This window comes from Cebidichthys violaceus, unplaced genomic scaffold (assembly GCF_023349555.1).
Source record: "Cebidichthys violaceus isolate CVI_PGR_0920_01 unplaced genomic scaffold, fCebVio1.0.p SCAF_22, whole genome shotgun sequence".
Lineage (NCBI taxonomy): Eukaryota > Metazoa > Chordata > Actinopteri > Perciformes > Stichaeidae > Cebidichthys > Cebidichthys violaceus.
Window position 1 is genome coordinate 10,055,553 of NW_027176395.1, and position 24,657 is coordinate 10,080,209.

General features: G+C 39.2%; 1 protein-coding gene across 1 annotated transcript in view; it reads left to right on the forward strand.

Moving 5' to 3' along the window:
* Positions 1-208: 208 nt before the first annotated feature.
* The window catches only part of LOC137877917 (uncharacterized protein C14orf132), a 53,373-nt gene continuing 28,924 nt past the window's right edge, over positions 209-24,657 (forward strand). The window contains exon 1 of the mRNA XM_068718103.1: positions 209-526. Coding sequence (XP_068574204.1) covers positions 500-526 — 27 coding nt within the window. The 5' untranslated portion in view covers positions 209-499. The remainder of the gene's footprint in view (positions 527-24,657) is intronic.

A 24,657-nucleotide genomic window follows, 5' to 3' on the forward strand; every position in this document is an offset into this window, starting at 1 on the left:
TAGTTCCCAAACCATGAGAAACAGACCCAGGTCAAAAGTACACAATGTATACACGTAAATGTACAATTCATGCACCTCCAAATACATGTAGTGGAGATCTGAATTCGAAGATATTTAAAATAAATAACGAGAGAGAGAGAGAGAGAGAGAGAGAGAGAGACTCCGTCGACACATGTGACAGTCCAGCTCCACAGCCTCCTCTGCCTCCCTCTCTCACTCTCCTGCTGTCTCTCGCAACCACATCTCTTCATTTCTCCGTCTGCTCAGCCGTCTGCTTTTTTTGTCACATCTCTTCATTTTCTCCTGCTTCCGTCTCCTTTTTATTGTAATACTTCATCTTCGACATGTTTTTCACGTGAGGTCTGCTAACTTGCGGAGAGCACTGTGGATGCCGACTTAAACAAGAAAAAGAAGGCAAATGCTCTGTCGGGGAATACGAGAAAAAACTACGCACGTTTGCTTCTTTCATTGAGTGCCTTGGATTGAACGGAGCAACACTATGGATCTGTCATTCATGGCTGCGCAGGTGAGATATCTTTCCTCCAACTTAACTAAAGATAGTTGGCTCGTCCGAACTTTTTATTACATTTGTCCATTTATTTCATGGGCGTGGCCGGTCAAGTTTATGTGGCGATTTGGAAATTTTACATTTTCATTACCTTAGAACTCTATTAATCGAGATGGATTACCATACAAAATTGTTCTGCTTCACTGGAAAATCAATTCCATATCGATAAAGGGATCTCATGGTATCTTACTTCCCTATTGGATTATTGTAGTGGTCTTTTAGTACATACGTTTATATGGCTTTAGGTTTGTTGTAGTTAAGGTTATGTTCGACATGGACATGCTGTACTTTAGTGCGATTTTGTGTCAGAATCCAATGTAGGACTGTGACAAAAAAGCATCATTAAAACTTATAAGACTTCATTATATTGAATTAATATATTTTTTATTTTGTTGCATTTTAGTTAGTTGATTGGACCAATACCATATGGCACATTTGTGTTACTTGTTCCTTTGCATATTAATACATTTTAATGTTAATTGATTTTGGTTTCATAGATATAACGTTATTGAGCATCTGCTTTGGACATGTGGTTTGTTTCCATTAAAAGCTTATACTGCAGGCTATTATTCCCTCCAGTCTCAGTGTCCGGCTGCTTATAGTTTGTCTGGTGCCATCTACTTTGCCATTTTATGCACAACTGCTATTGAAAGGGTTCAGAGGGTTAACTGTGCTGCCAATGGCTGTTCAATGGGCCAAATGCTCTCAAATCTTTTTAAATCTTGTACCCCTAAATAGAAAATGTATTGCCATCCTAGAATACATTTTGAACAACAACAGAGCATAAAACCTAAAGTCAAACAAGCCAAAATGATTCACTATCATTGTGCAAACTTGTAGTGAGTAATATAATACATATATACATTAAAATGGTGATACCATGTCTTCTAGGACTTTTTGTGCTCTTAGAAACTTTGTTTAGGTGGTAGTGCACAGGAAACAGGTTTACTGACAGAAGCACTGTGTAGGAGGCAGACCACTGTCAGCCCTTTGTGTGGGCAATCAGTTACTCATATTCACAACTGGGAATGGTTGAATACCACAGTGTTTGAAACCACTCAGCTGGAGCCAGTGTAGTAGGTTCCTTGTGGACTGATGAGGATGCACAGCAGCGAGCTAAACACTGTCAGTAATGGTGGAAGACAAGGAGCTGATCTTGGATGTTTTCATTTAAGCAATTGTGCAACAGTATTGTCCAACACATGGTAGGCATTACAAATAAATAAAAAATAGATAAAATGTATTGTAAAAATGAATTTGTTCAGTAACAAAGAAAATAAATTACCACCAGTGAAAGATCAACGCAGCACAAAATGTAATTAATTTACATTGATTCATTAATATTTAGTCTATGAAAGTGCTCAGAACAGATGGTGACCAAATAAAATGTCCCCACTAATGCCCTACTTTGTTTTAACACATAAAATATAAAAAAATTACTTCAGCAATTATAGGAATAACAAAATGTGCCTGTAGAGAAACAGGAAAGCTCACTTGCAGACAGGGAACTTTGAACAGTTGTATAGTTAATAAATTCACATATACAGCAGGATATTTGTGCAATTTAAATGTCTGTCTATGCAGATTAAGCTTCACTAAACACAACTAAAATTGACTTGGCACAGAAGTGTGGATTGATTCATATGTACTGAAATGGAAGCGTATCTGTTCCTTGAGACGTGTGAGCAGCGGATGTCAAAAAAGTGTTTAGTGTGGATTGGCCGTTTTGGTGGCAGGTGACAACAGTTTAGCAAGAAGTCACAACTTGAATGAGGTTTTGCTTCCAGTTCCCCATGACATCTTACTTATTTCTTGCTGCTCCTCCAGTTTTTTCCAGGAATCCATATCCTCCTCTCCAAGAATGCAGCCTATCCGAAAGCTAATGGCTAATTTTACTGAGGTGAAATTCTTTCCAGTGCCCCGAGTCACTCTGTAATGGTGACTGTGAATGAAGTCAGGCAAATGTTCCCGAAGTTTTCAACGTTGACTTCACAACGGATGATTTTTTTGTCACGGGAGTTCAGGATCTGGACCCAATAGCAACCACAGGACACAGAATACGGTACCAATATATCCATTTTCTACCGGCGAAGACAGGAATGCCTGTGTGGAGCCAGTGGTCCGACACAGGATGCAGGCCGGATCGACGATGTGGTACCCGTGGTCCAACACCGAAGGGTTGGCAAATCGACGGTGTGATGTCCCATGGCTCGACACCGGAGGGCTGGCAGATTGTCCGCTACTCTATACCCATAACAGAGAAGAGAGCGATTAGAGTCTGGACTAGACAATGGGAACTTGCGTAACTGCGGTAGCAAAATACCGAGGCAGAAAACAGTACGGACTGACAACCCAGGCCTGCAAGACCAGGGTAGATATACTGCCAGGCGGTGATTAGTGGGATCAAGATCCAGTGTGTCCAACTGCAGGTGGTAACGAGCCAGATTGTCCGCAGCTGTGCACCGATCAGGGGGTGTGACCATGGGAGGTGTCTGGAGGCAGGCCCGAGAAAACAAACACAGAGCACATGGCACACAATAACAAACAGGGGAATGACAGACACATGAGGAGAGGAGATCGGGGGAAAACAGAGGTTAACACACAAAGGGTCAGACAGGGATCCTGACATGTTTGCCCATTCAGCTAAGCATAGCTCTGCCGCCTGCAAATCACTGGACCTTCACTATCACTTTGTCTCTAAAAGATGACAGATGCTGCCATAACTGTTCTCTCCTAAAGACAGGGAAAGTTTTCAAAGAAGTCTAACTCAGAGGACCTGGTTACTGAGGATGACAAAGGAGAAGTTCAGAGGATGTACTGGTCGTTATTGCTGAGGTGTAATTTAAGAGACATGACATTAAACTCTTTGCTGTTATAGTAATCATTAATTAATTAATTTCCTGAAGAAACTAAACTTGGCATTCACATCCTCCAAGACAAGGACATGCATCTTGTGTGTACCTCGATTGGCCATAATTTTGCTGCATTTGCCACTCTTCTTTTTGTTAAAATGATTTTGTATGATGTCACAGAAACATGCCTAATAGCTCTCTGCAGAACAATGTGTACGCTTTTGTGTTTGGTGAATGATTTGCATTTGGTAGCAATGCCTCACTGGTTTGAAATGAAAAAGGGCATACTTCATTAGGCTGAAAGCGGTGGCATCCTCAAGCATTGCAAAACATGGATTAAAAGGTGACAATCACAGTGAAGCTTTTGAATACTAAACTGAGGGGCAATGAGGCAATTTGTTCCGTATATTTTTAAATAGACTGAATTGAGTAATGTAGGACTAATTTCCTGTAGCTCCTTTGAAATGGATATTGAGATTTATTTTTAACTTTCACTCACTTAAACATTTGTTTTTCCAGATCGACGACTGTGATTGTTCATTACTCTGTGTATACATCTTTGCACCTTGAGCAGGATGTCACTGTTGGAATGATTCAAAGGGTTTTCGGTGGTTACTAACTGATGTTGGGGTCAAGTTTGATGTGTTGTAGACAGGCTCCAGAGCCATCCTGGGCATTTTGCCAGTTACAGAGTTGCTTCAACTGATCTGATCTGCCACACAGGGTAGCAAAACCCTTACAGCTCTGTCGATCCAGTACACAGTGACCCTCTGGCCCTGGCCTTTAACTCAGTTTTGCATGTACACATGTGCACACATCATATTTGATACGTGAGTTTCAGAGACCTCTACGTAATTAACATGAGCAATACTTTCCTGAAAAACCTGTTGTATACAATCCTATACATGTCTGCTACCATCTGGTGGAGTTTCCATGCACAGCAGGCAGTAGCAGGCATTTAAATTCCATTTCCAAAATGGCAGCCGTCATGAAGTGACTTTTTTGTTTTCGGCAGGGAAATCGTTGCTAATTTTGAAACAGTTACGGTAAGAACAACATTTATAATGTTACTAATATTTCAATATGACTATTTACTGTATTGAAGCAAACTATAATTAGTTCATATTTCGTTCCTTATTTTATAGTAAAATCGTGTTGAAAACATAGGTATCAAATATGATGCAGCAGGTTTATAAAGTAATAATTCACCTGTAAATCCTTGTATTGTATTTCATTATGCAATCTGGATTATGCCATATCACAATGCCAAATACACTGTTTTGGTCATTTAATTTAAGTAATTAAAGGTAGTAAGCTAAATTGAGTGAAAATGTATGTTTCTAATGTATAAAAAAGAAAAACCTTGGCTATCATAACCTTTTGTTGTATTGCTAATTAATTAATTAATTAATTAAAAAAAAAAAAATTCAGAGTAAACAATCAGATGCAAGCACTACACAGGCAATCACTTCTCCCATGTCTACTGTGGGAAATGTAAAGTCCATTTTTGCCTGAACAAGGACAGAAACTGTGCTTTTCCTGCCACGAGGCGAAACAAACAGGTTGTAAAAAGGTTGCTGTTTGGGAAAAAATAAGAACCAAACCAACTGAAATGTTCCAAATGTTCCAAAAGCAATGAAAATCATTAGTTATTGTTTCTAAAATAAACATTGTTGTGATCAATAAATTGACAAATATGCCTGATGTATCAAATGTGATACAAAAAAATATCATGTATGTAAATACAAAAAAAATATTTTTTTTATTTTTTTGACTAAAGGTCCAATAAACACTTCAATATCAAAAAATTGGAATTGTCTGAATATTATATGATGTGTCAGGCTTTACAGGGTTAAAAAAAAATTGTACTATCGTGACAACATTTGATCCCCATGCGTAATAGAACACAGAAAGAAATGTCAACACAGAACTTTCTACAGGTATTTCCTTTATGTTACTTTCATGTCTGGACAGTTAACTCTTGAATGGAATGCTATAGGTCCGTTTCCATACAGTAGTCTCACCTCAGATGATTTGTCTTTTCATGACCGGCCATCAGCATTTCTCATTACTCAATTACTTATTTAGTGAAGCTGTGGCTCTGAGTCATTCTACCTGATAGGGTTGTCAATCTCAGTCATCTTAGAAAAGACAGATGAAAAGGAAAAGATGATGATGGAGGGAGCAATTTACAGCCTCCACACAAACATAGCCATCTGTGTTCACCCACAGCAAAGGACCAGGAACAGACAGGAGAGGCAGATACGCTTCACTTTGGTGCCATGATAGCACAATATAGTAAGTGCTAGAAAGTCAATTCAATCAGAGTAGATGATTTTAAAGTTAGTAGTTGTGTTTAGCTGGATTGCCTCGATGCAGTCTGTTCCACACTCTCATGCAGGTTACATCCAGAATTCCATTTTCGTTTGCAATATCATTTGCAAATGCAACTTTGATTATAAGGTCATAATTAAACAATTGGTCCAAAATTAACAGTCATATAAGGGATATATGATCTAGAAAGACTGGCTGACAACGTGGCAAGAAGACTTGTTTGTGCTCCACTGCCCCCCTGATAAGAAGCCAGATATGGAAATATGGTTGAATAGTTCACGGATGAGATTATTTTCCTATTAAACACATTTTGCAAAATAGCAGCTGCCACAAGGCCTATATCAAGACCATCTTTGTGCTCAATTGCATAAAAAATTAAATTACATAATCATGTTATCTTACTGTGCATTCTTCACAACCGGGCTCTCCCCTTGAAAGAATAAATCTCCTGGTCTCTAAGAGGAGGCTTATAATAATGTCAGACCATCCTTTTCATCTCTAGGAGTTCATTTCCCCTCTGGTGTTCAGTTTGCCATTTCAGCAATTGGTTTTATATTGTGAAAACTTGCAACAGCCCCGGTTCTCAGACGCCTTCCTCTTTTATGATCCTGCAGTGTTGTAAACAGGTAAAAAAAAACAACAGTTACCTTAAACCAATTACAAAGAGCTGTATGCACAAGAATAACCAATGCTTTAAATACATGAAAAGCAAGTGAATCTGTCTTTGTTAGGTCTGCTTTCTATTTTTAGTAGCTTCCCCAGGAATAGATGTGACAATTTGATGCCTTTTTATTTTAATTTTATTCCTTCATGTATCATTCAGATAAATCAAACAAAAAATTGCAAAATAATGTTAAAAATCAATCCACAGTGTGTGTGAATTAATTTGTTGTGTCTGTGTGTAGAAAATTAATATTTGACTTGACACAGCCAGTGTCAAAGGGCCAGTGTGCAATGTCAAAAAGTAAATCCTTTTAATGAGGAATCAAAAAACACAGGACATGATGTTTGTCTATCCTTTGTGCCAAGATGGTGAGCACTTCCAGGAAATTAACCTTGTTTTGAGTGGTTGACGATCGAGTGGGGGTTTTCCGGCTTGTGTGGGGTGTATCTTGGTCTGGTTTAGGTTGTAAAATTTTGGGACAGTTGGGCCCAGAACACATCATCAGTAATGTTCCCTTGTGTCATTGGGTGTTTCAGCCTTTCAGCACTATACACTCTCCCCAAGGGCGGCCAGCTGCAGGATGATCAGCCCTCAGGTTGTGTGCCGTGCCCAACTGTCCCGAAATTGACAACATTGAGAATGGTAGATGCTTGAATGGTTAGCAGGTGGGGATTCTCAAGTGGGTTATGCTGAAATATTTGGAGCCCAGCATGGGTCATTCCGCTTGATTCCACGTACTGAAGCCTTCAAGTGATGAAGGTGTAAGTCTGCTTTTCACAGCAGGACAACTTCATGGTTTGCTCTCACTTGATGGCTTTACTATATCTAGAGAGAACATAGCAAACACTGGAGGCAGGAGCATTTAGAACGAACACGCTTTCGTTGGAGGTTTGCTTTGAATGATGTCATCCTCCCTATAATCAAAACAAAGTAATTTAAAAGGAACAGTTTACGTTTACTAGCTGTTGCCGATAGTGGAGAAAGTCTAGTTGAATGAACAGCCCCAGGTTCAATCGCGCCCTGTTAAAATGAGAAATTGTAACGCGCTCATTTGAAACAATTGACGAACCACCAGGATGCTGCAGGTCTCTATTTTTGGCTGTGATAAGTGTTGAAGCAGGCGCCAGACCGCCTTGTAAACAAATTGACCGTTTGCTAAACCCCTTGCCTGAGCAGAGATTGTCCAATCATAACATAGCAACAGTAACTAGGCACGGCAGGCCAATCAAGCTTTGGATTTCTCTGAAAGATGAAGCAGACAGACAAGAATGGAACTGAGTATATAAAAGGTCTGAATGATGGTTTGTTTTATTATTTATTTATTTGTCTCTCTTTGTTGGATTTGGAGAAGTTGACACACCAAACAGCCAAACTCATTACTTGAGATAGTGTTACGTGTGTTAGTCTTCTTGCTTTATCCTCTGTGTTTTAGCACAATATCATGTATATAGCCAACTGCATATTTATGATCTCTTCACAGGGTTATTGTTTCAAAATGAGTCAGCTGGAAACATTAAAAAGTCAGTCAGAGACAGTGTTTTCAGTCAACTCATTGAGGTAATGTTAGCATAGAACAAGGGTAAGTAACCTTATGCGAGCCACCATTGGGACCCAGTAGCTTAACAAATGGCACACTAACAAGTGTGCAAGAGAGTCTTTTCGAAAAGTTGAAGTTCCCTCTCATCCGCATGCCAAATTATAAAAAAATTTCCCACCTTAATTCGGCAAAAACTAGAATTTGTTGCCTTCTTTCAGACATTTAATTTTTTGGATGATAAAAAAAAATGGTGGATGGTTGGTAGGCTTCATGATTTCAACTCAGACATAGATGTTTTCATAAGGATGGCAGCCGATATAGTACTCTCATATATAATTGCAATGTCCTGATTATGTACAATAATGTTGAAATGCCACACATTAACAAGAAGCTTAAAAATGGCCCTTCATACGTAAATGTTGCCAACCCCTGGATAAGAAAGAAAGAGGAGGCACTGCTAACGCCTCCCAAGGAAGAACAATCCTGTCCGGTGCTCTCAGAATCTCAAAACTAATTTTATTAGAGGATTAATGTTTCGACACCAGGCTTAGCTTCATTTAGCCTAGTTTGCTAGCTATAGCTGTTACAAATCTGTTAGCTTTATTTCAGCCTCTCTGAACAATCTCTGGCTGGAAATAAGAACCCAGCTTTTTTTTTGCATCTCTCTGAAATCAAACAACCCTATCTTCAAAAATCTATTTTTGAGGGTAAATGTGCCACCATTTTCATTGTGCCGTGCAAGAACAGAGACCCTGACAGCCATAGCAACCGCAATTAAGGGCAAGGCTTACCGATATGCAGCTGCTGGTTAGATTGGGGGGCACTTGCCAGATTACAGTGATGGAAATAATGTGACTCAGCTGCCACATTAGTCTAAATAATTCCCAGTGTCTTCATGCTATCTTAGCTTACAACATGTTTGCACTACAGACAAACATCTTCCAGCTGTTTTGCACCTGAAATGAGTGATAGCATATTGAAAAAAGTCCTGGGGAGAATGAAAGGGAGACTTAATGGATTGTGACAGCCAAGTATGAAGTAATAACATCTTTCCCTGACAGACCTAACCCCCCTAACTGCTTGATGGTTCCTATATAACCGTGGCTCTGATAGTCAGCAGGTATGAATTATGTATTCTCATATAAATAATCTATTTTTAACTCATACTGAGATCATTTCAAAGCAGCTTTATCCCTTTATTGATATGTTAATGAATTAAACTGATGTTTTAGGGTTAAACTTTGATGTATATTGACTCATCCTATTCATCTTTTTGAAAAAAAAGAAAAAAAAGAAAAAGACGCTCCACGCTGATTTTTACATTGAAGCGCACAGAAAATTCAGCTCATGAGCGGTTCTTTGAATGAAATGATGGGAGTTAAACAGTGTGCTGCTGCTTTACTTTTGTGAAGGCTGGCAAAAAGCTGAATGGCAGCAGCTGATTAAACACTATCAAGGAGGAAGCAGAGATGAAGGATCGTAGTTAAATATCACCACAGCTACTGTAAGTCATTGAGCTCATTATGCAGGTTTTTAATCATTAGCATGCCTAGCATAAAGTAATAAAACTATATGATCATGTTGAGTCTCAAGCACAGTTTTTCCAGTTTTCCAGGAGATGTTTAATCACTGGGTGCAAGTCCAGTAAATAACCCTTGTGAGTACAGGTGAAAAAATAGCTATTTCTTGTTGGTTTGAACACAAATTTATCAGACATAAATTTAAAGGGGCTTTTAGATTGTTTTCCATTTTTGGACAACAGAATTTCTGGTGCAGTTTTTCCACAATTTATGTCAGTTTTCACCCTTCAGCTTTAAAACCCATTGTGACTTTAAACAATTCCTCTGTAATAACACCAACAGCAAAACCTGCTTTTGATTCGATCCGTTTCACTGGGCCTTATACACTTTGAGTCTAACCTTGGGCTTTTTTTAAAGAAAGTTCCTCTGAAACAAATGACAGTGTTCGGACAGGCCTTTTTTCCTTCTTTTCCTCTCACTCACCTCTTGTTCAATTTGCAAAGAAGCTGAGGTTATATCGAACATAATGCACCATCACTCCCCAAGAAATACTATCGCCCTAAGAGGTAAATCTTAAGTTTGGAGTCCAAGGCAGACATTAAGGTTTCAATGTCTCAGCATGGAGCCACAGCTCAGGAACGATCTGACTGTATCTACACAGCAGCTCATTATCCTGGATTATGAGGACTCGCTGTAGTTCAGTCTCATAGCTCATTTGTGTCATAGGCATCTGATTATTAGGCCACAAATGGACTAGTTTCAATTTCCCTGCTGATGAACTCCTCAAAACATAAATTACAACTGTCCTCTGTGCTAAAGTATAATGTGTTGTTGCTGATATTTTACGCCATCTAATTTACAGCAGCTACTTTCATATAGTACTAGCCTCGCTTATGCTCCACAGCTCTTATTATGTTTTATATGAAACAAATCCAACTGCGACCTTCTCATTTCGGATGCATGCCACTTTAATGGCCAGATGATGAATCAGGCACTTACAGTCAGCTGTATTACGTATGGAAATCATTTGGAATGCCCGCTGGTATGCATGAGTGGTGGAGAAGTACACTAACTTAGATTTTTCTTAAAATGTTGAATTTTTTATGGTACTTACAAGGAGTTGTGAATCAATTCGCAGCTAGAGCTTGAAGCTATTTCTTGTAGATGCTGTGATGTGTTTGTGCTAAATAGGCATACCATAATGTTTTTTTACCATAGTGTAACAATGCACCAATCTTAGTAGGGCATATAGATCTATGGTCTCTCTCTGTTGCTGTTATGTTTCACTGTTCTACCCCTGAGCTATTTATAAAACATGACCTTATGAGGTTTTTGCCATGATTTCAGGCATTTTGCTCCAGTCAAAATGAGTATTGAGCTTCTCCATGTTGCAACCTGTAGTGCAGTACACCACTCTGGTGTGCAGTACATCCCTTATCCATTTGGGCTTACAGCTACTCTGTAAGCATTACACAACCCCCAGGGTCGATGCTGCGTGGGATAACCATTTACCCACCCCTGTGTAAAAAAAACCCAAAACATTCAAACACTTGCATAATTTAGAAGCAAATTATATTGTTTATTCTTGTAATTACTAATCAAAGACCGAACACATTCTAATTGAATTATTTTACACCTGAGTCTTGGATTTTATGCAATGCCAACAGTTTACACACAAACACACACTTATGTACAGGCAAGGCTTTGTCTCCTGGCACCCACTTCATTTCTACCTGTGATATATATCCCTCTCAGAGAGTGAAAGACACAGAAATCTATTTATTTATAGTCATAATTTGTGGACAGAAGGCCCTAAATAATGAATGCAGTGCCCTGAAGAGCAAGTGTGTGTGTTTGCATGTAAAAACATGTTACCATATGAACAGGGATTTTTTCTTTGCAAAGGAATAATCCACATACGATTTTTCTGTTACGTACATGTGTTTTGTTACATCATCCGTAAACTACCAAACATGTTTTTTCCTTAATGCCTCACACTTGCATAAAGACTTGGACATATACACAAACTGTAAACATCAGATTAATTCAAGACTGAGGGCAAGCAGAGTTAGGGAGCACATACTGAACTGTTACAGTATTTGAAAACACTAACTAGGCCAACATGGCACTCGCGTGACAAATTCATAACGCACCCCCTCCTCCTACCCCGTCCTCCTCCTCCCATGGGGAAAATACAGACAGCAACCATTCATAAATGCTGATGCCAACCTGCAGCGGTATATACAGTACTGTAGCAGCTATACCAGTGCAAGTGAGATGCTAATTCCATTTTACAGCAGTTGTGTTGTTATGCTGATGGCTATATAAACACTGAAGAAATATAGGAGCTGATTATGGCATCAACAAAAACAATGTAAGGACACTTTCCTCTTCTTATCCTAAACATCTCTTATACTTTTATCTGTGAGGTTTGCTTCAGCTGTTCTTAGTCGGATTCAGGAAACTCCCTTAATTGGACAAACAAAATGTCACCTGTTCATGAGGAGAGGCGCTGTGTTGAGATTTGGTCCATAAAATTGCCATATAAGGCTGCCTGTTCGGAGCCATTTGTGGGGAAGTTTCTTTCAGATAAATGTTACCAAAGAGTAAAAAAGAAGAAATGAACATGCAGAGCTCCAATTTCTGTTTTTAAAAATTAGCAAACAATTGCTAAATAATATGTTTCTAAAGAAAAGCAGTTCATGACTAACGTAGTATGAGAGGTGGTCATGTGACAGATATTATAAGACAGAATACTATAGCCTAAAGTAGGTCATGTTACACTGTTTGTGTAACAGATGATGATATTAGACAGCGACCTGCATAAAGACCCTGAGGCAGGTGTCACAGAATTTTACAAACTACTACTGAAATGTACAAGTTTATGTGCCGAAATATGGCAATAAAAAGTATGCAATCTAGAAAAAGAATGTCAGTAAAATGGCAAGCCATGATGATCATGATATGGTAAACAGAATGTTATTAAGTTTGTCTTAGATCTTTGATTTCTGTTTATTTCTGTATCATATTTAAACTTTTTTTTTCTTTCAAAAGAGTTTTCTTTTTTCCTGCTAATGACAACATGTACGACCACTCATGAAATTTGAAAAACTTGTGAAAAAGTGGTGAATGCCACAAATTCTCTCAAATCACTTGTATGTACAGAGTTCAGTGAAACAGTATTTAGACTGAATGAACTTTATCATATAGGCTAAGATAAATGGCCAGTAAAAAAAACGTACACTGGCTTATTACAACTGAACGAAGAAGAGTTAACATGACTTAGAGCCTGGTCTCACAGAAATACATGACCCGTTAACGCATTGCGTAGTGGTGTGCCTGTGTTCAAAGTGTGTGTCGGCACCACGAAAACCAATTGTAAGTCAATTTGTATCCTTTTTCTTTGATGGATACACCTATTAAAGACATTCACGTGACTATGCAAGGACAAATGTTTGTTTGAAAGAAGTGCTGAGCGACACGAAAAATAAAAGAAGAAAATTTGTGCCCGTGTACACAAATCAATATAATACATTTTGTGTCTCTTTCACAAACTGCCATGAGACTGGGTTGGGAATTAATGTGCACTGACGGTTATTGGACAGGTTTGGGTGATGTCATCCTGCATCAACTTAAGTAGTTTTTAGTATGCATACTAACTTTTGATTATACTTTATTTTTTGTCTTTTTTCCATTGTGAACAGAAATACATAGTCAAAACCTGCTTAGAATTAGTATGGTAGTGGGATACAGCTTTAACAGAGGGGATAATTAATCATGTTTCTCCATGAGATTGCACATTTGTGACAGATGCTCGCAGGCTATTACACAAGAGAGGAACAGAACAAGGGGAACATAATTGAAAGGGTACTTTTATATGTAAAAAACAAAGTGAAAAAGCAAACGATATAGGGATAAAGGCCCAGAAGAATTGAAAGGGTTATGCTTAATTTATATTTTACAGAAAGAGTGAAGGTTCAGAGAGGTCTGCAGCAATAGCTGAGGTTTGTAGAACAGGTTGACACTGTGCACAACAAGAAAGACTGCTGTGTTTGATTGGCTGATCAGACAAGTTGTTGGATTTTCATTAATAACAAAGTTACAGTACATTTATTCCAGTGATTTATTCCACACACACACACACACACACACACACACACACACACACACACACACACACACACACACAGGATTAAAGAGAAGTTAGTGGAGAAGTTTGCTGATACTGCTTAATGAGTCTGCTCTGTGTTTGTATCAAAGTTTGTGTTTTCCGGATTTAGTAAACATTGGCAAATAATATGCACTGAACAGACTCAGAACACTAAGCACATAATTATGTCTATATAGTACAGTGTGTGTGCATGCTTACTTCAATGCATGATGTATGTGCAAGATGGAGTGAGAGAAATTCCTTCCATCTGGCTATAATTTCTGAATCACTCCTGCTACCTTTCAGTCACATTTCCCAATGGAGTTATCTTGCAGTACTGAAAGACACAGCACTACAGTGCAAGTTGCTGTGGATAAGAGCATCTGCCAAATACTATAAATGTAAATGTAAATATTTAATGGTATGTGGGGTCATGCAGATCACTTTAGCTCTGAAACACAGAAATTAATTAGTCAGCATATTAAGAAGAGATCTACAGAAAGATGTAAATACAAATTGCCCAATAAAAACAGAAAAAAAGAATGAAGCTGCGAAAGATGCCGATGCCGAGTGTGATTACATTAACTTTAACACTGTATTCATATATATTACATGCACGCCATAACAAGTAACTAGTATCCTTGTAACTATTGCGTGACCAATATATACAGTATATTTTTCCCCAGAAAACAATGAATTGTGGGGTTTATATTGCAGTTTTTACAATATCCCATAGAGGGCGCTAGATGCAGGCAGAAAAGATCCATATTCAGCCGAGGTCAAAGGAAAAAACTTCTCTTCTTGGCAAGACCAACCCTGCATAGATTGTTGAAGCGACGATCGGTTAAGGTTAGGCATTGACATCGAGTAGTTAGACTCAGGATAGCCCATTGGTGCGGGCAAGGTTCCTGATCAAATCACGATACCCTGGACAACATGGACGCCTGGCCAATCCTGGCGCATGAATGATACACAGGGCAGGACTGCAGGTATGCAAGTTAGCCACACAATGAGAAGAAAGTTGTTTTAAAAGTTGTTGTTAAAGTTATTCAGGACAGGCGCAGGCGCAGCGTTTCGGTATTTTGTGGAAGAAGGTTATGGAAAACCAGGATTTGATGTGTTTTGATGATTATTCTCTGGTCAGTGTATTTCATGGATGTATGAAGAGAACTGGATACAGTGTTGGAGGCGACGGCCCATTTATTCCTATGAAAGTTGCTCAGTGGCACAAAGCAAAAAAAGTTTGACTTGAGTATGAAGTCACTCAGATTAACTGCACATACATCGTGTTCATTTTCATGACCGCAAATTGACTTATTCAGATTGTTAGGGAAAAAGCAAGAAATATATTACAATATATTGTAAATCATTCACAATGCTGCTCAGAGGAATTGCAGTCCACAGCTCTTCTGCGAACAGCAGGGAGTCTCTTGTTACATGCGCAGGCAGTACCTCCTTACAATGACCTCCCCATTAAGCAAATGAGTGTATGATGTAATCTTAGACAATTGGAGATAGTGCTAGCTACATACATTTAAAAAGGTGGCAGACAGCATTGCAAAGTGCTCATAGGGAACCAATTTAAACACAGATGGTGTCATTGTTCTCTAGCCATGGGGGAAATTATTAACATCCTGAGCAGAAGAGTGTCTAGAATGTTCACCACCTATATAGAATTGGCACGGTGGTGCCACAGCAGATTGCCGAAATGGTATAAAAATGGTAAACGCTTATTGCTGTTTGTGTTGGCGAAATTGCTAGCTCCATAATCAACACAAGTCATACCCACTTGGTACATACAAAGTGTTCACTAGGCATTATGGAACAAGATCAGGACATGGACAAACAACTCGCAAGTGATGACTTGTACTTTCGTAGTGGCCTAGGTCTATGGTTCTGGAGTATTAAGAGGAAATCCATAAGCGGAGAAGTGGTTGATTTAAGTGTTTGCACCGTTTGGGACATAATATTCCATGTGGGATGGGCCACGTGTATTGACAGAGCCTTGTTCAGAAAAGAGCACATAAAAACACAGTGTGGTAAGGTTGGTGATGAGGAATAGAGAGCCATCAATGAGGACATCAACACAGCTATGGCAGTCATCAGCAAGTCTGAAATGCCAGTCATCCATGGAGAGACAGTGTTAAACATGAGGTTGAAGTGTGGATTTCATATTATGTTGAACACCTATCAGGTAGTAGTGAGCAGTGTCCACCCTGATGGCAAAGTTTTTGTAGCTCTACCAACAACAGACAAAGGAAATATTAGGCTGTCAATCTACAAGAGGACCAAACACAGCATTCAGCTTGTTGGCTGTAATGAATGGTTTGGGGACAGCAGTGGTGAAATACAGAGAGAGCATGTTGTAAACACCACAGGGAAAAAGAAAGTGAAGACACACAGCAGAGGTGATCTTATGATAATGACATCATAATGCATAACAATAAACAGTGCAATCGTATAAGACATCATTTAAAAGACAACAGAGTGAGGTCTAGCACCCAGGACTGAACTGTGACCTGGACGCTTTGGGTTGGAGAGGAGCGCAGATCTCTTCTGGGCCTTGTAGGGTTTTGCAGTGAGAAAAGTGATATGAAGTAAATGTGAGGTTTGGCTGTAATGCTCATGCTGCCATTTTGTTAATTTTGATGGTAGAATTTCTTCTGTGTTGTTATTCATATTTAGCTGTGAGGAAAACACACTATAATCTTACTTTTAGCTCTGCAGCATTAATAGAGCTAAATGTATTACATTCTTCAAACAGTAGCTTTCTTCTTTGCAAATACTAAACCAAAGGGTGTGCATATCAATGAGATACTGAAAATAGTCTGCAGAGCAAATTAAAATATTTGCATTATGAAGTACTGTTGGATATAATCACCCTTTGCTTGGATTGGTCCCTACAAACAGGAAGCATATCACTGTGCTGAAACTTGCTTTTTGGATGGTGTTAAATGTATGTTTCTATACTGTGTGAGACACAGATTACAACAATATTTTACAATATATTGAACAGTGATTCAGAATTACAATTCTAAACTTGGTAGTTCAATAGCAAAAGCAAGATTTACTTGATGGTTGAGCTAAAGTGAGAGCTTTTCATCTCCAATCTGCTTGCTCTGTATAGTAAGAGTGGGTGCAAAGCATTGCCAACCCTGCTGCACCTCACTCTGAGCAAAGTCTTACATGAGTGGAGATTCAATTAAGGGCTACCATCTCTATGCCTGAAATCTATCTGTATTGCACAGTGAATGAGTAGGCATGGATGGAGCCGTAGGGGCAGCTGACGCCAGCAGCAGATACATAAGAGGTGATCTTTTTTTACCCACTCAGGTAGCTTTATACACAACTTGTGAAAAGCTCCTCAGAAACACTACCTCCCTCAGGTTTGATAATGATTTGATTGTTTTTATTACAGAACAAATCTTCTGCAATAAAAAGATACATGATAAGATATCTTTTTAACAGGCCATTTTGTCTACTCTGCCCTCATTATTTCCAATGCAAAGCAATGCCACACGTATATTTAACCATGACAAGTTAAAGAACACTGCAACCATTTGCAGCAGAAAATCAAACAAAGTTTTGTTTCCCAGCTTGCTTTCAGAAATGATTTTCTGACCTTTTTAAAAAACAATATATTCTTTTTGACTGATTGGTTTTCTTCTTAGACTTAAAAACGTGCAATCATTCACTCTGACCTCTGATGTTATATTTATGTTGTATGACCTAAATATTCTATATAATTCAGTGACACTGATTGTCTTTTACAGCAGTGGTTTACTATGGTTTTAAATTCAACACATTGTGTCAAAACTCAGGCCAAGGTTCAACACAGAGCAGAGCCTCGATATTGAGCCTATGTGCATTTTAGTTAGCAAAATAAACAAAAGACAGCCAAAAAATGCCAGGAGACAAACAGAGACAGTCTGACGACCACAAGCTTATATAGTGTTATGTGTAATCCGCACAGGTGAGCTGAATCTTCATGATGTGCATCAACTCCACCCTCAGGCTCCTGCAGGGAGAGGCTCTCCACAGAGTGGGGGTGCATGACAATTACTTTAATTGCATCCACATTTTGCACCCACGCCAAACACACATGACGTGTTTTTTAATCTAATAATTATTGCATCTTGGATTATTGATATTCTGTTTGTAAATTAATTATTTCCTAATGCAGGTTCTGATTAGAATGTTTTAGAATTAAAGGAATTATTTATCAGCCCAAATGGAAATAATGGAAATATTTCACCAACTTGTTAGTGCACAGGGATTTTCAGCCTCACAGATAACTGAATTTAAAAAACAAGTCACTTAAATTGTTTATTGCTGACATATTACAGACTCTCCTCCTCTCCATTACTATAATATTATTCATGGTACAGATTGAAATTGGAAAATTGCACAGATAATCTTGTGAATGAAGGCAGATATGGTTGTTTTGTACACACAGATCCATTATTTTCAACTAGATGGAGAGTCGGAAAACATGAAACCTAGGAGCATCATTCTAAAGTTGGTTTTGTTATAAGTCTCTCCACTTCTGTATAAAACAGATTTTTTTCATGAATAAAGTCAGTTTTCTTAGCAGCCATGAACATGCAAGAGATAACATCTGACTCTACTGGGTGTGTTTTAATTGAAATTGCTCACAATGTAAAATACATGAGCTCTGCATGGAGATTTTGAAGTGGTGCGCGACATTGCACAGCAAGAAATCTCTTTTGCTATAGCATGACGTGTTCTTTGGTGTAAACTGTACCATAGAACACATGCTGCTGCACATAATCCAGTTTATGCATATTTAAAATATCTGCTCCAATAAATAATAAATGGCCCCCAGGCTTTGGTGAAAAACATTTTTTCTGTAGATTTTGAAAAGTATCTCAAAATGAAGGTGTAAATGGTTAATGAATAAAATTAAAATATGTCAAAATAAAACAGAAATGTATTTTAGTAAAGGGATTTGGCAGTGCGAGAGAAGCCTTTTCATGATTTATCAACCTGTAAACTAAGTTAAACACCATAGTTTCTTTTAAAAATGAAGAAGCCGAAGAAAATGTGTTTTATATCATATCTTTGACTCTCTCGTCATTTATGTACATGTATTAGGTAACCTTATGTTAAAAAGCCTGAATGATTGTCCTCCTGATTGTAGTTCTTTAAAAAGCACTCCGAGAAACTGCTACTAAGTCACTGTTCTGCTTTTTTCTCCTGTCTTAAAAGAGAGAAGAAAGCATGAGCAGATTTTCAGCAGTGTGATTTTAAACCTCAGAGAGGTATTCACCACAATAATCATCTAAATAATTGACGTGTGGAAAGACTATTATTATTTGATACTGTATCTGTGATCTGAGCTTCTTAATTCCTTATAATAAAGACGAAAAATTGAATCATTGTCAAAATGTAAAAGTCTTTCACCTTTCCAGCTCCACTTATTCTTCACCCTTGCCTGCTGTCTGTGTTGTGTTTGAGACGCTGCTGACAGTTGTCATGTTTGGTTTCAGGATTTCTCGGGGCATCACAGAGCAAAGCACTACAGACTCAGACATACACTTACACATGTCAAGAGTGAGACACTCGGACAATAGAAACTTCAGCTTTGCAGACACACAGACACACAGCCTCAGTCTCTTTCTTGTCACTTGAAATTGTTGCCCCTGTGATCATCTGGCACTGCTTCTCTGTCCTCATCTGGCAGGAATAACAAATCACTGTTTGTGGTGGGTTTTAATGTTTAATGTTTGCTGACGAGTTTAGTTTCAAATGAAATCTTAAGCCATCACGCAACTGCTAATTAGTGGCCTATATTAGTGAGTAACAGCTCCAAATGTGAACATGTATTATTTCCTCCACTTGTCATGTTTTAAAGAAATATTTTTTTACAAGCCTTTATTCGTTTTTCCTATTTGTTGTACTGCTATGAAGGCCAATAATGGTAAAAAAAAAAAAATATCATATTGAGGTCAGGTACACCATTGAGAAAAGAAGCATGAAGGTGATACATTTATCATTCATAATATCCAAGAAGTATAATAAACTTTCCCTTGTGCTGCTCAATTTCCACTAAGCTGACAGATTGACCAGGGTGTCAACAAAGGATCACTTGGGCTACACTTGTTCTACTGAATTATAAGATGTATTGAAAAATGCTGCTGGGCTGCTGAAACAGGGAAAATCAATGAAAGCACAGTTGTAAATCTGACCAGTAGGAACCAGGCCTTAAACTACAGGTCTCACCACTCCTGCGCGGGTGAACAAGCATCCTTAAAACCTCTGTAAATCTCCCACCAGATTTATGGCAACACTAGGTGTATAGTATGGTACAGACCAAATATATTGTTTTCACTAAGTCCCTGCTATTGTGTTAAAGGAGTGGCTAATTTTTTTCTTCAAACCGCCAAGTTAACACAAAAGGGAAAGAGAGTTTAAAGAGCCCTGCAAAAGGGAAATACTGTCCAGTGTTTGACTATGTCTGAAATCACTCCCTATTTACTATAAAGCCCAATAGTTTCTTATTGCCATTTAATAGTAGTGTCTGAATTGAGTGTGGAATCTATTGCTGCCATTCGTTGTACTCGGAACTCGTAAAAAACAACCTCCGTACCGGAAAAGCTTCAACCAGACTATTGCGGTATGCATACATTTTTTCAAAAAGCAGTGATTTCTTAACTCCCAAGTCCACACATGAATTAAACATGAGATATTTTGTTCAGTGGTCCTCTTAAACACCACTGTGATACCACAGCACTTAACAGGAGGAGTTTTTATATATAATATGGTTTCTCCCTGCAGCAACATGTACTTACCTGACCCGTGTGGAAACTCTTTATTAGGGCCCGAGCAACCGACAACGTTGGGCCAGCGAAGGCCCTATTGAAATTCAAAGAATTATTAGGGCCCGAGCAACCGACAACGTTGGGCCAGCGAAGGCCCTATTGAAATTCAAAGAATTATTAGGGCCCGAGCAACCGACAACGTCGAGCCAGCGAAGGCCCTATTGAAATTGTAAGGATTTTTATTTTTATTAGGGCCCGAGCCACCGACAACGTTGGGCCAGCGAAGGCCCTATTGAAATTGTACTGATTATTATTAGGGCCAGAGCAACCAACAACGTTGGGCCAGCGAAGGCCCTATTGAAATTGTATTGTTTTTAGGGCCCGAGCCACTGACGTCGGGCCAGCGAAGGCCCTATTGAGATTCTAATGTTTCTTATTATTAGGGCCCGAGCAACCGACGTCGGGCCGCGAAGGCCCTATTAAAATTCTATGGGGTATTATTATTAGGGCCTGAGCACGACGAAGTCGGGTCGAAGGCCCTATTGAAATTCAAAGAATTATTAGGACCTGAGCACGATGAAGTCGGGTCGAAGGCCCTATTGTTATTCAAAGAATTATTAGTGCCCGAGCCACCGACAACGTTGGGCCAGCGAAGGCCCTATTGAGATTCTAATGTTTCTTATTATTAGGGCCCGAGCAACCGTCAACGTCGGGCAAGCGAAGGCCCTATTGAAATTGTACTGGTTTTTATTAGGGCCCGAGCAACCAACAACGTCGGGCCAGCAAAGGCCCTATTGAAATTGTAAGGATTTTTATTTTTATTAGGGCCCGAGCCACCGACAACGTTGGGCCAGCGAAGGCCCTATTGAAATTGTACTGATTATTAGGGCCTGAGCATGACGAAGTCGGGTCGAAGGCCCTATTGAAATTCAAAGAATTATTAGGGCCTGAGCACGATGAAGTCGGGTCGAAGGCCCTATTGTTATTCAAAGTATTATTATTAGGGCCTAAGCACGACAAAGTCGGGTCAAAGGCCCTATTGAAATTCAAAGAATTATTATGGCCTGAGCACAACGAAGTCGGGTCGAAGGCCCTATTGAAATTCAAAGAATTATTAGGGCCTGAGCACAACGAAGTCGGGTCGAAGGCCCTATTGAAATTCAAAGAATTATTATTATTAGGGCCTGAGCACGACGAAGTCGGGTCAAAGGCCCGATTGAAATTCAAAGAATTATTATTATTATTATTTCGCCTCTTAAATCGCATTTTTCAGGGCTTTATCATACTCAAAAACTCCCCAAATTTGACAGGCGTATCAGGGCTGCGTGAAAATTTGAGATTTTATGGGTCCCTTTTTCGTGGTATGAAAAAATGGCTCACTAGCGCCTCCTACAGCTTAAGAGACCACGCCCTTCATCCGACATGTCCGATTGACTTGAAATTTGACACACATGTTCACTTGAATTTGCTCTAGATATAGACCCTGAAAGAGCACTTGATGTAGAGCAACATAATGCATGTTTGCATGTGTTCTCTAGCGCCACATAGTGAATACAGGAACGAGTAGAATATTGGTGTAGCCCTTGTTAAAAATTAATTCAGACATCAGGATATAAATAGTTTTCTAAAACCAAGTTAAAACTTTACAAGTATGGGTAAAAATAGATATGGGAGGATAACATGTATTTAAGAGACTCATAACCTTTACAGTTCAAAAGTTGCAGTTCATGCAAATGAGCATAGTTTGTTTGATAGGTACATGATTCAGAACGTGTGTTCTCCCTAACAGCCTAACTTGTGTAGCAGTATGATATGTCAATCTTTGTTTTGACTTTGTTTAATTGGCTTGTCCTGAAACTAACAGCCAATCCGAGCCCATTCTCATGTAGAGGGGTGGGGCTTAGTCGTATGCGGCCAGGTTCAGTGTGTTGGAGAAATGGAGAAGCGAATTATCACCATCAAGTGAACAGTGACTATTGTGAGAGTGCAATAATGTTCACAACTTAATGGCTGACGACCAGTTATCCTATGGTTTGGACTGTTGTGATCTACAAGAGGTAAATACGAGTTTGTGTATTGTTTTCTATACTGTGACTAAATGTTAAAGTGTAAAACAAGTTGTGTTGCTAATCGCGGTTAGCATTAGCATCATAATTAAAGCTGCGAGCAGCGATGAACGGGCCCTTGCCTCCTCCCGCACGTCGGGGGTGCCGGCGGGACTCCAACGTATGCGGCCGAGATCGTCTGCAACAGTCGGACAACGCGCTTAGGAGTCCGATGCTTTTTTTCTGCTTGGACCGCGTGATGCAGGAAATTATAAATGCAAATAGTCCACAGCATCCTGTATCCGCTGTGTGGTGCTACAGAACATGCACAAACATGTATTATGTTGCTCTATAACAACTGTAGACGACATTGTGTAAAAGTCATGTAAATCAGATGCCGGTTGTCAAAAAACGCAGAATTACTTTGGCCAGCAGGTGGCGCTGTGAGTATTAGTGAAAATTAGCTTGTAGACATCCTCAGGCCATGAGTGTTATCAACCATGTGAAGTTTGGGACTGTTTGGAACAAGTCCGGATGAGTTATATCAGCTCCTTTGATGGGGAATCACGCAAAGTAGCCGCCCGCTACGGCTAAGCCATTCTGTCAAACGTAAAGCTTTTGATAACTTTTAATCACAAAGGTCTTGAGACTGTACCGACCAAATTTGAAGGGGATCCGACAAAGTGCCTAGGAGGAGTTCGTTAAAGTATAGCGACTAGAAATGAGCCTAAATCCATTGAAAAATGACACAAAAATGAAAATGGCCGACTTCCGGTACGGTTTAGAGCATGGTCCCAAGAGACTTATTTGTAAGTCTCTCTGAGATACATGTTCCTACCAAGTTTCATACAGGTACCTCAAACGTAGCACTGGGGCTGCTCTTTTGAAATATTGTAGGGGGTGCTATGGAGGCAATTTAAAACGGCCAAGCCAAACACCCATATAAAATATGTCCTCCCATTACCTAGAACACATGTATAAAGTTCCATGAGTTTTTGAGAATCGCAAGCCACTGCTCCATAAGCCTATTTTTTCATGGCGAATGATGCATTGCCATGGCAACAGCGTTCAACAAAAACTCCCAATATTCATGATGATGCATCATCAACGTGATAAGGCTATGTTTACAAAATTTCAGACTGATCTGGTGAACTGGCTAGGAGGAGTAAATAAAAGTATAAAATATGACATTTCCTTTTGCCAGTAGGTGGCGCTATGAGTTATTGAACATGTTTCAAATGAAATGTGCTCAGGGTTGAAGTAGCATCATGCATAAGAAATTTCGTGCAGATTGAATAATGTACCTTGGAGTTATAACAAGTTCTTTCTTCCCGGCCAATGAGGCAAAATGGCCGCCCCGCCACGTCAAGGTTGTTCAATGAAAACTCTAGCTTTTGATAACTTTTCATCACAAAGGTCTTAAGAGCATCCTGACCAAATTTGAAGTTGATCGCATGAATTCTCTAGGAGGAGTTTGTTAAAATACAAAGGCTGAAAACGTGAAAAATCACCAAAAAACTGAAATTGAGTGAATTACTGTAGCGCCCCCTATTAGATGAATGGACTGAAAATTGCAGGGTTTGTTCTGCCATGCGATGTGAACATATACTGCAAATATGGTGATTTTAGGATACACGGTTGAGAAGTTATGTGTATTGATAAACAAGCCACGCCCCAAGAAGTTCATTGGTCCGTATCTTCTAAACACTGTAAGATATCAACAAGCTTTTGATAATTTTTTGTGATCTTGATCCAATAATGATCCACAGCAAATTTGGTAGCAATCGGACTAAGTTTGTAGGAGGAGTTCTCAAAAATGAGTTTTTCACAAAATTCAAGATGGCGGAAAATTTTGGAAGGCGGAGCTTAGGGGTCTGAGAGGCTTTTTTTTTTAGATCTAACGGATCTGGACATGTGTGTTGAATTTCAAGTAAATCGGACATATTTGTGGGCCACCGAGGGGCGTCGCCGGTCCGACTTGTAGGGGGCGCTAGAGAGCCATTTTTTTTCACACAAAGATGCAAATTATATAATACCTCTATTTTCACCAGGCCTGACAAGTCTGAAAAATTTGGTGAGTTTTCGTGCATGGCAAGTCCTCCAGAAATGCAGCCAAAGTTGAAAAATAAAAATCAGAAAAAAAATTAAAACTGCAAGCAGCGATGAACGGGCCCTCGCCTCCTCCCGCACGTCGGGGGTGCCGGC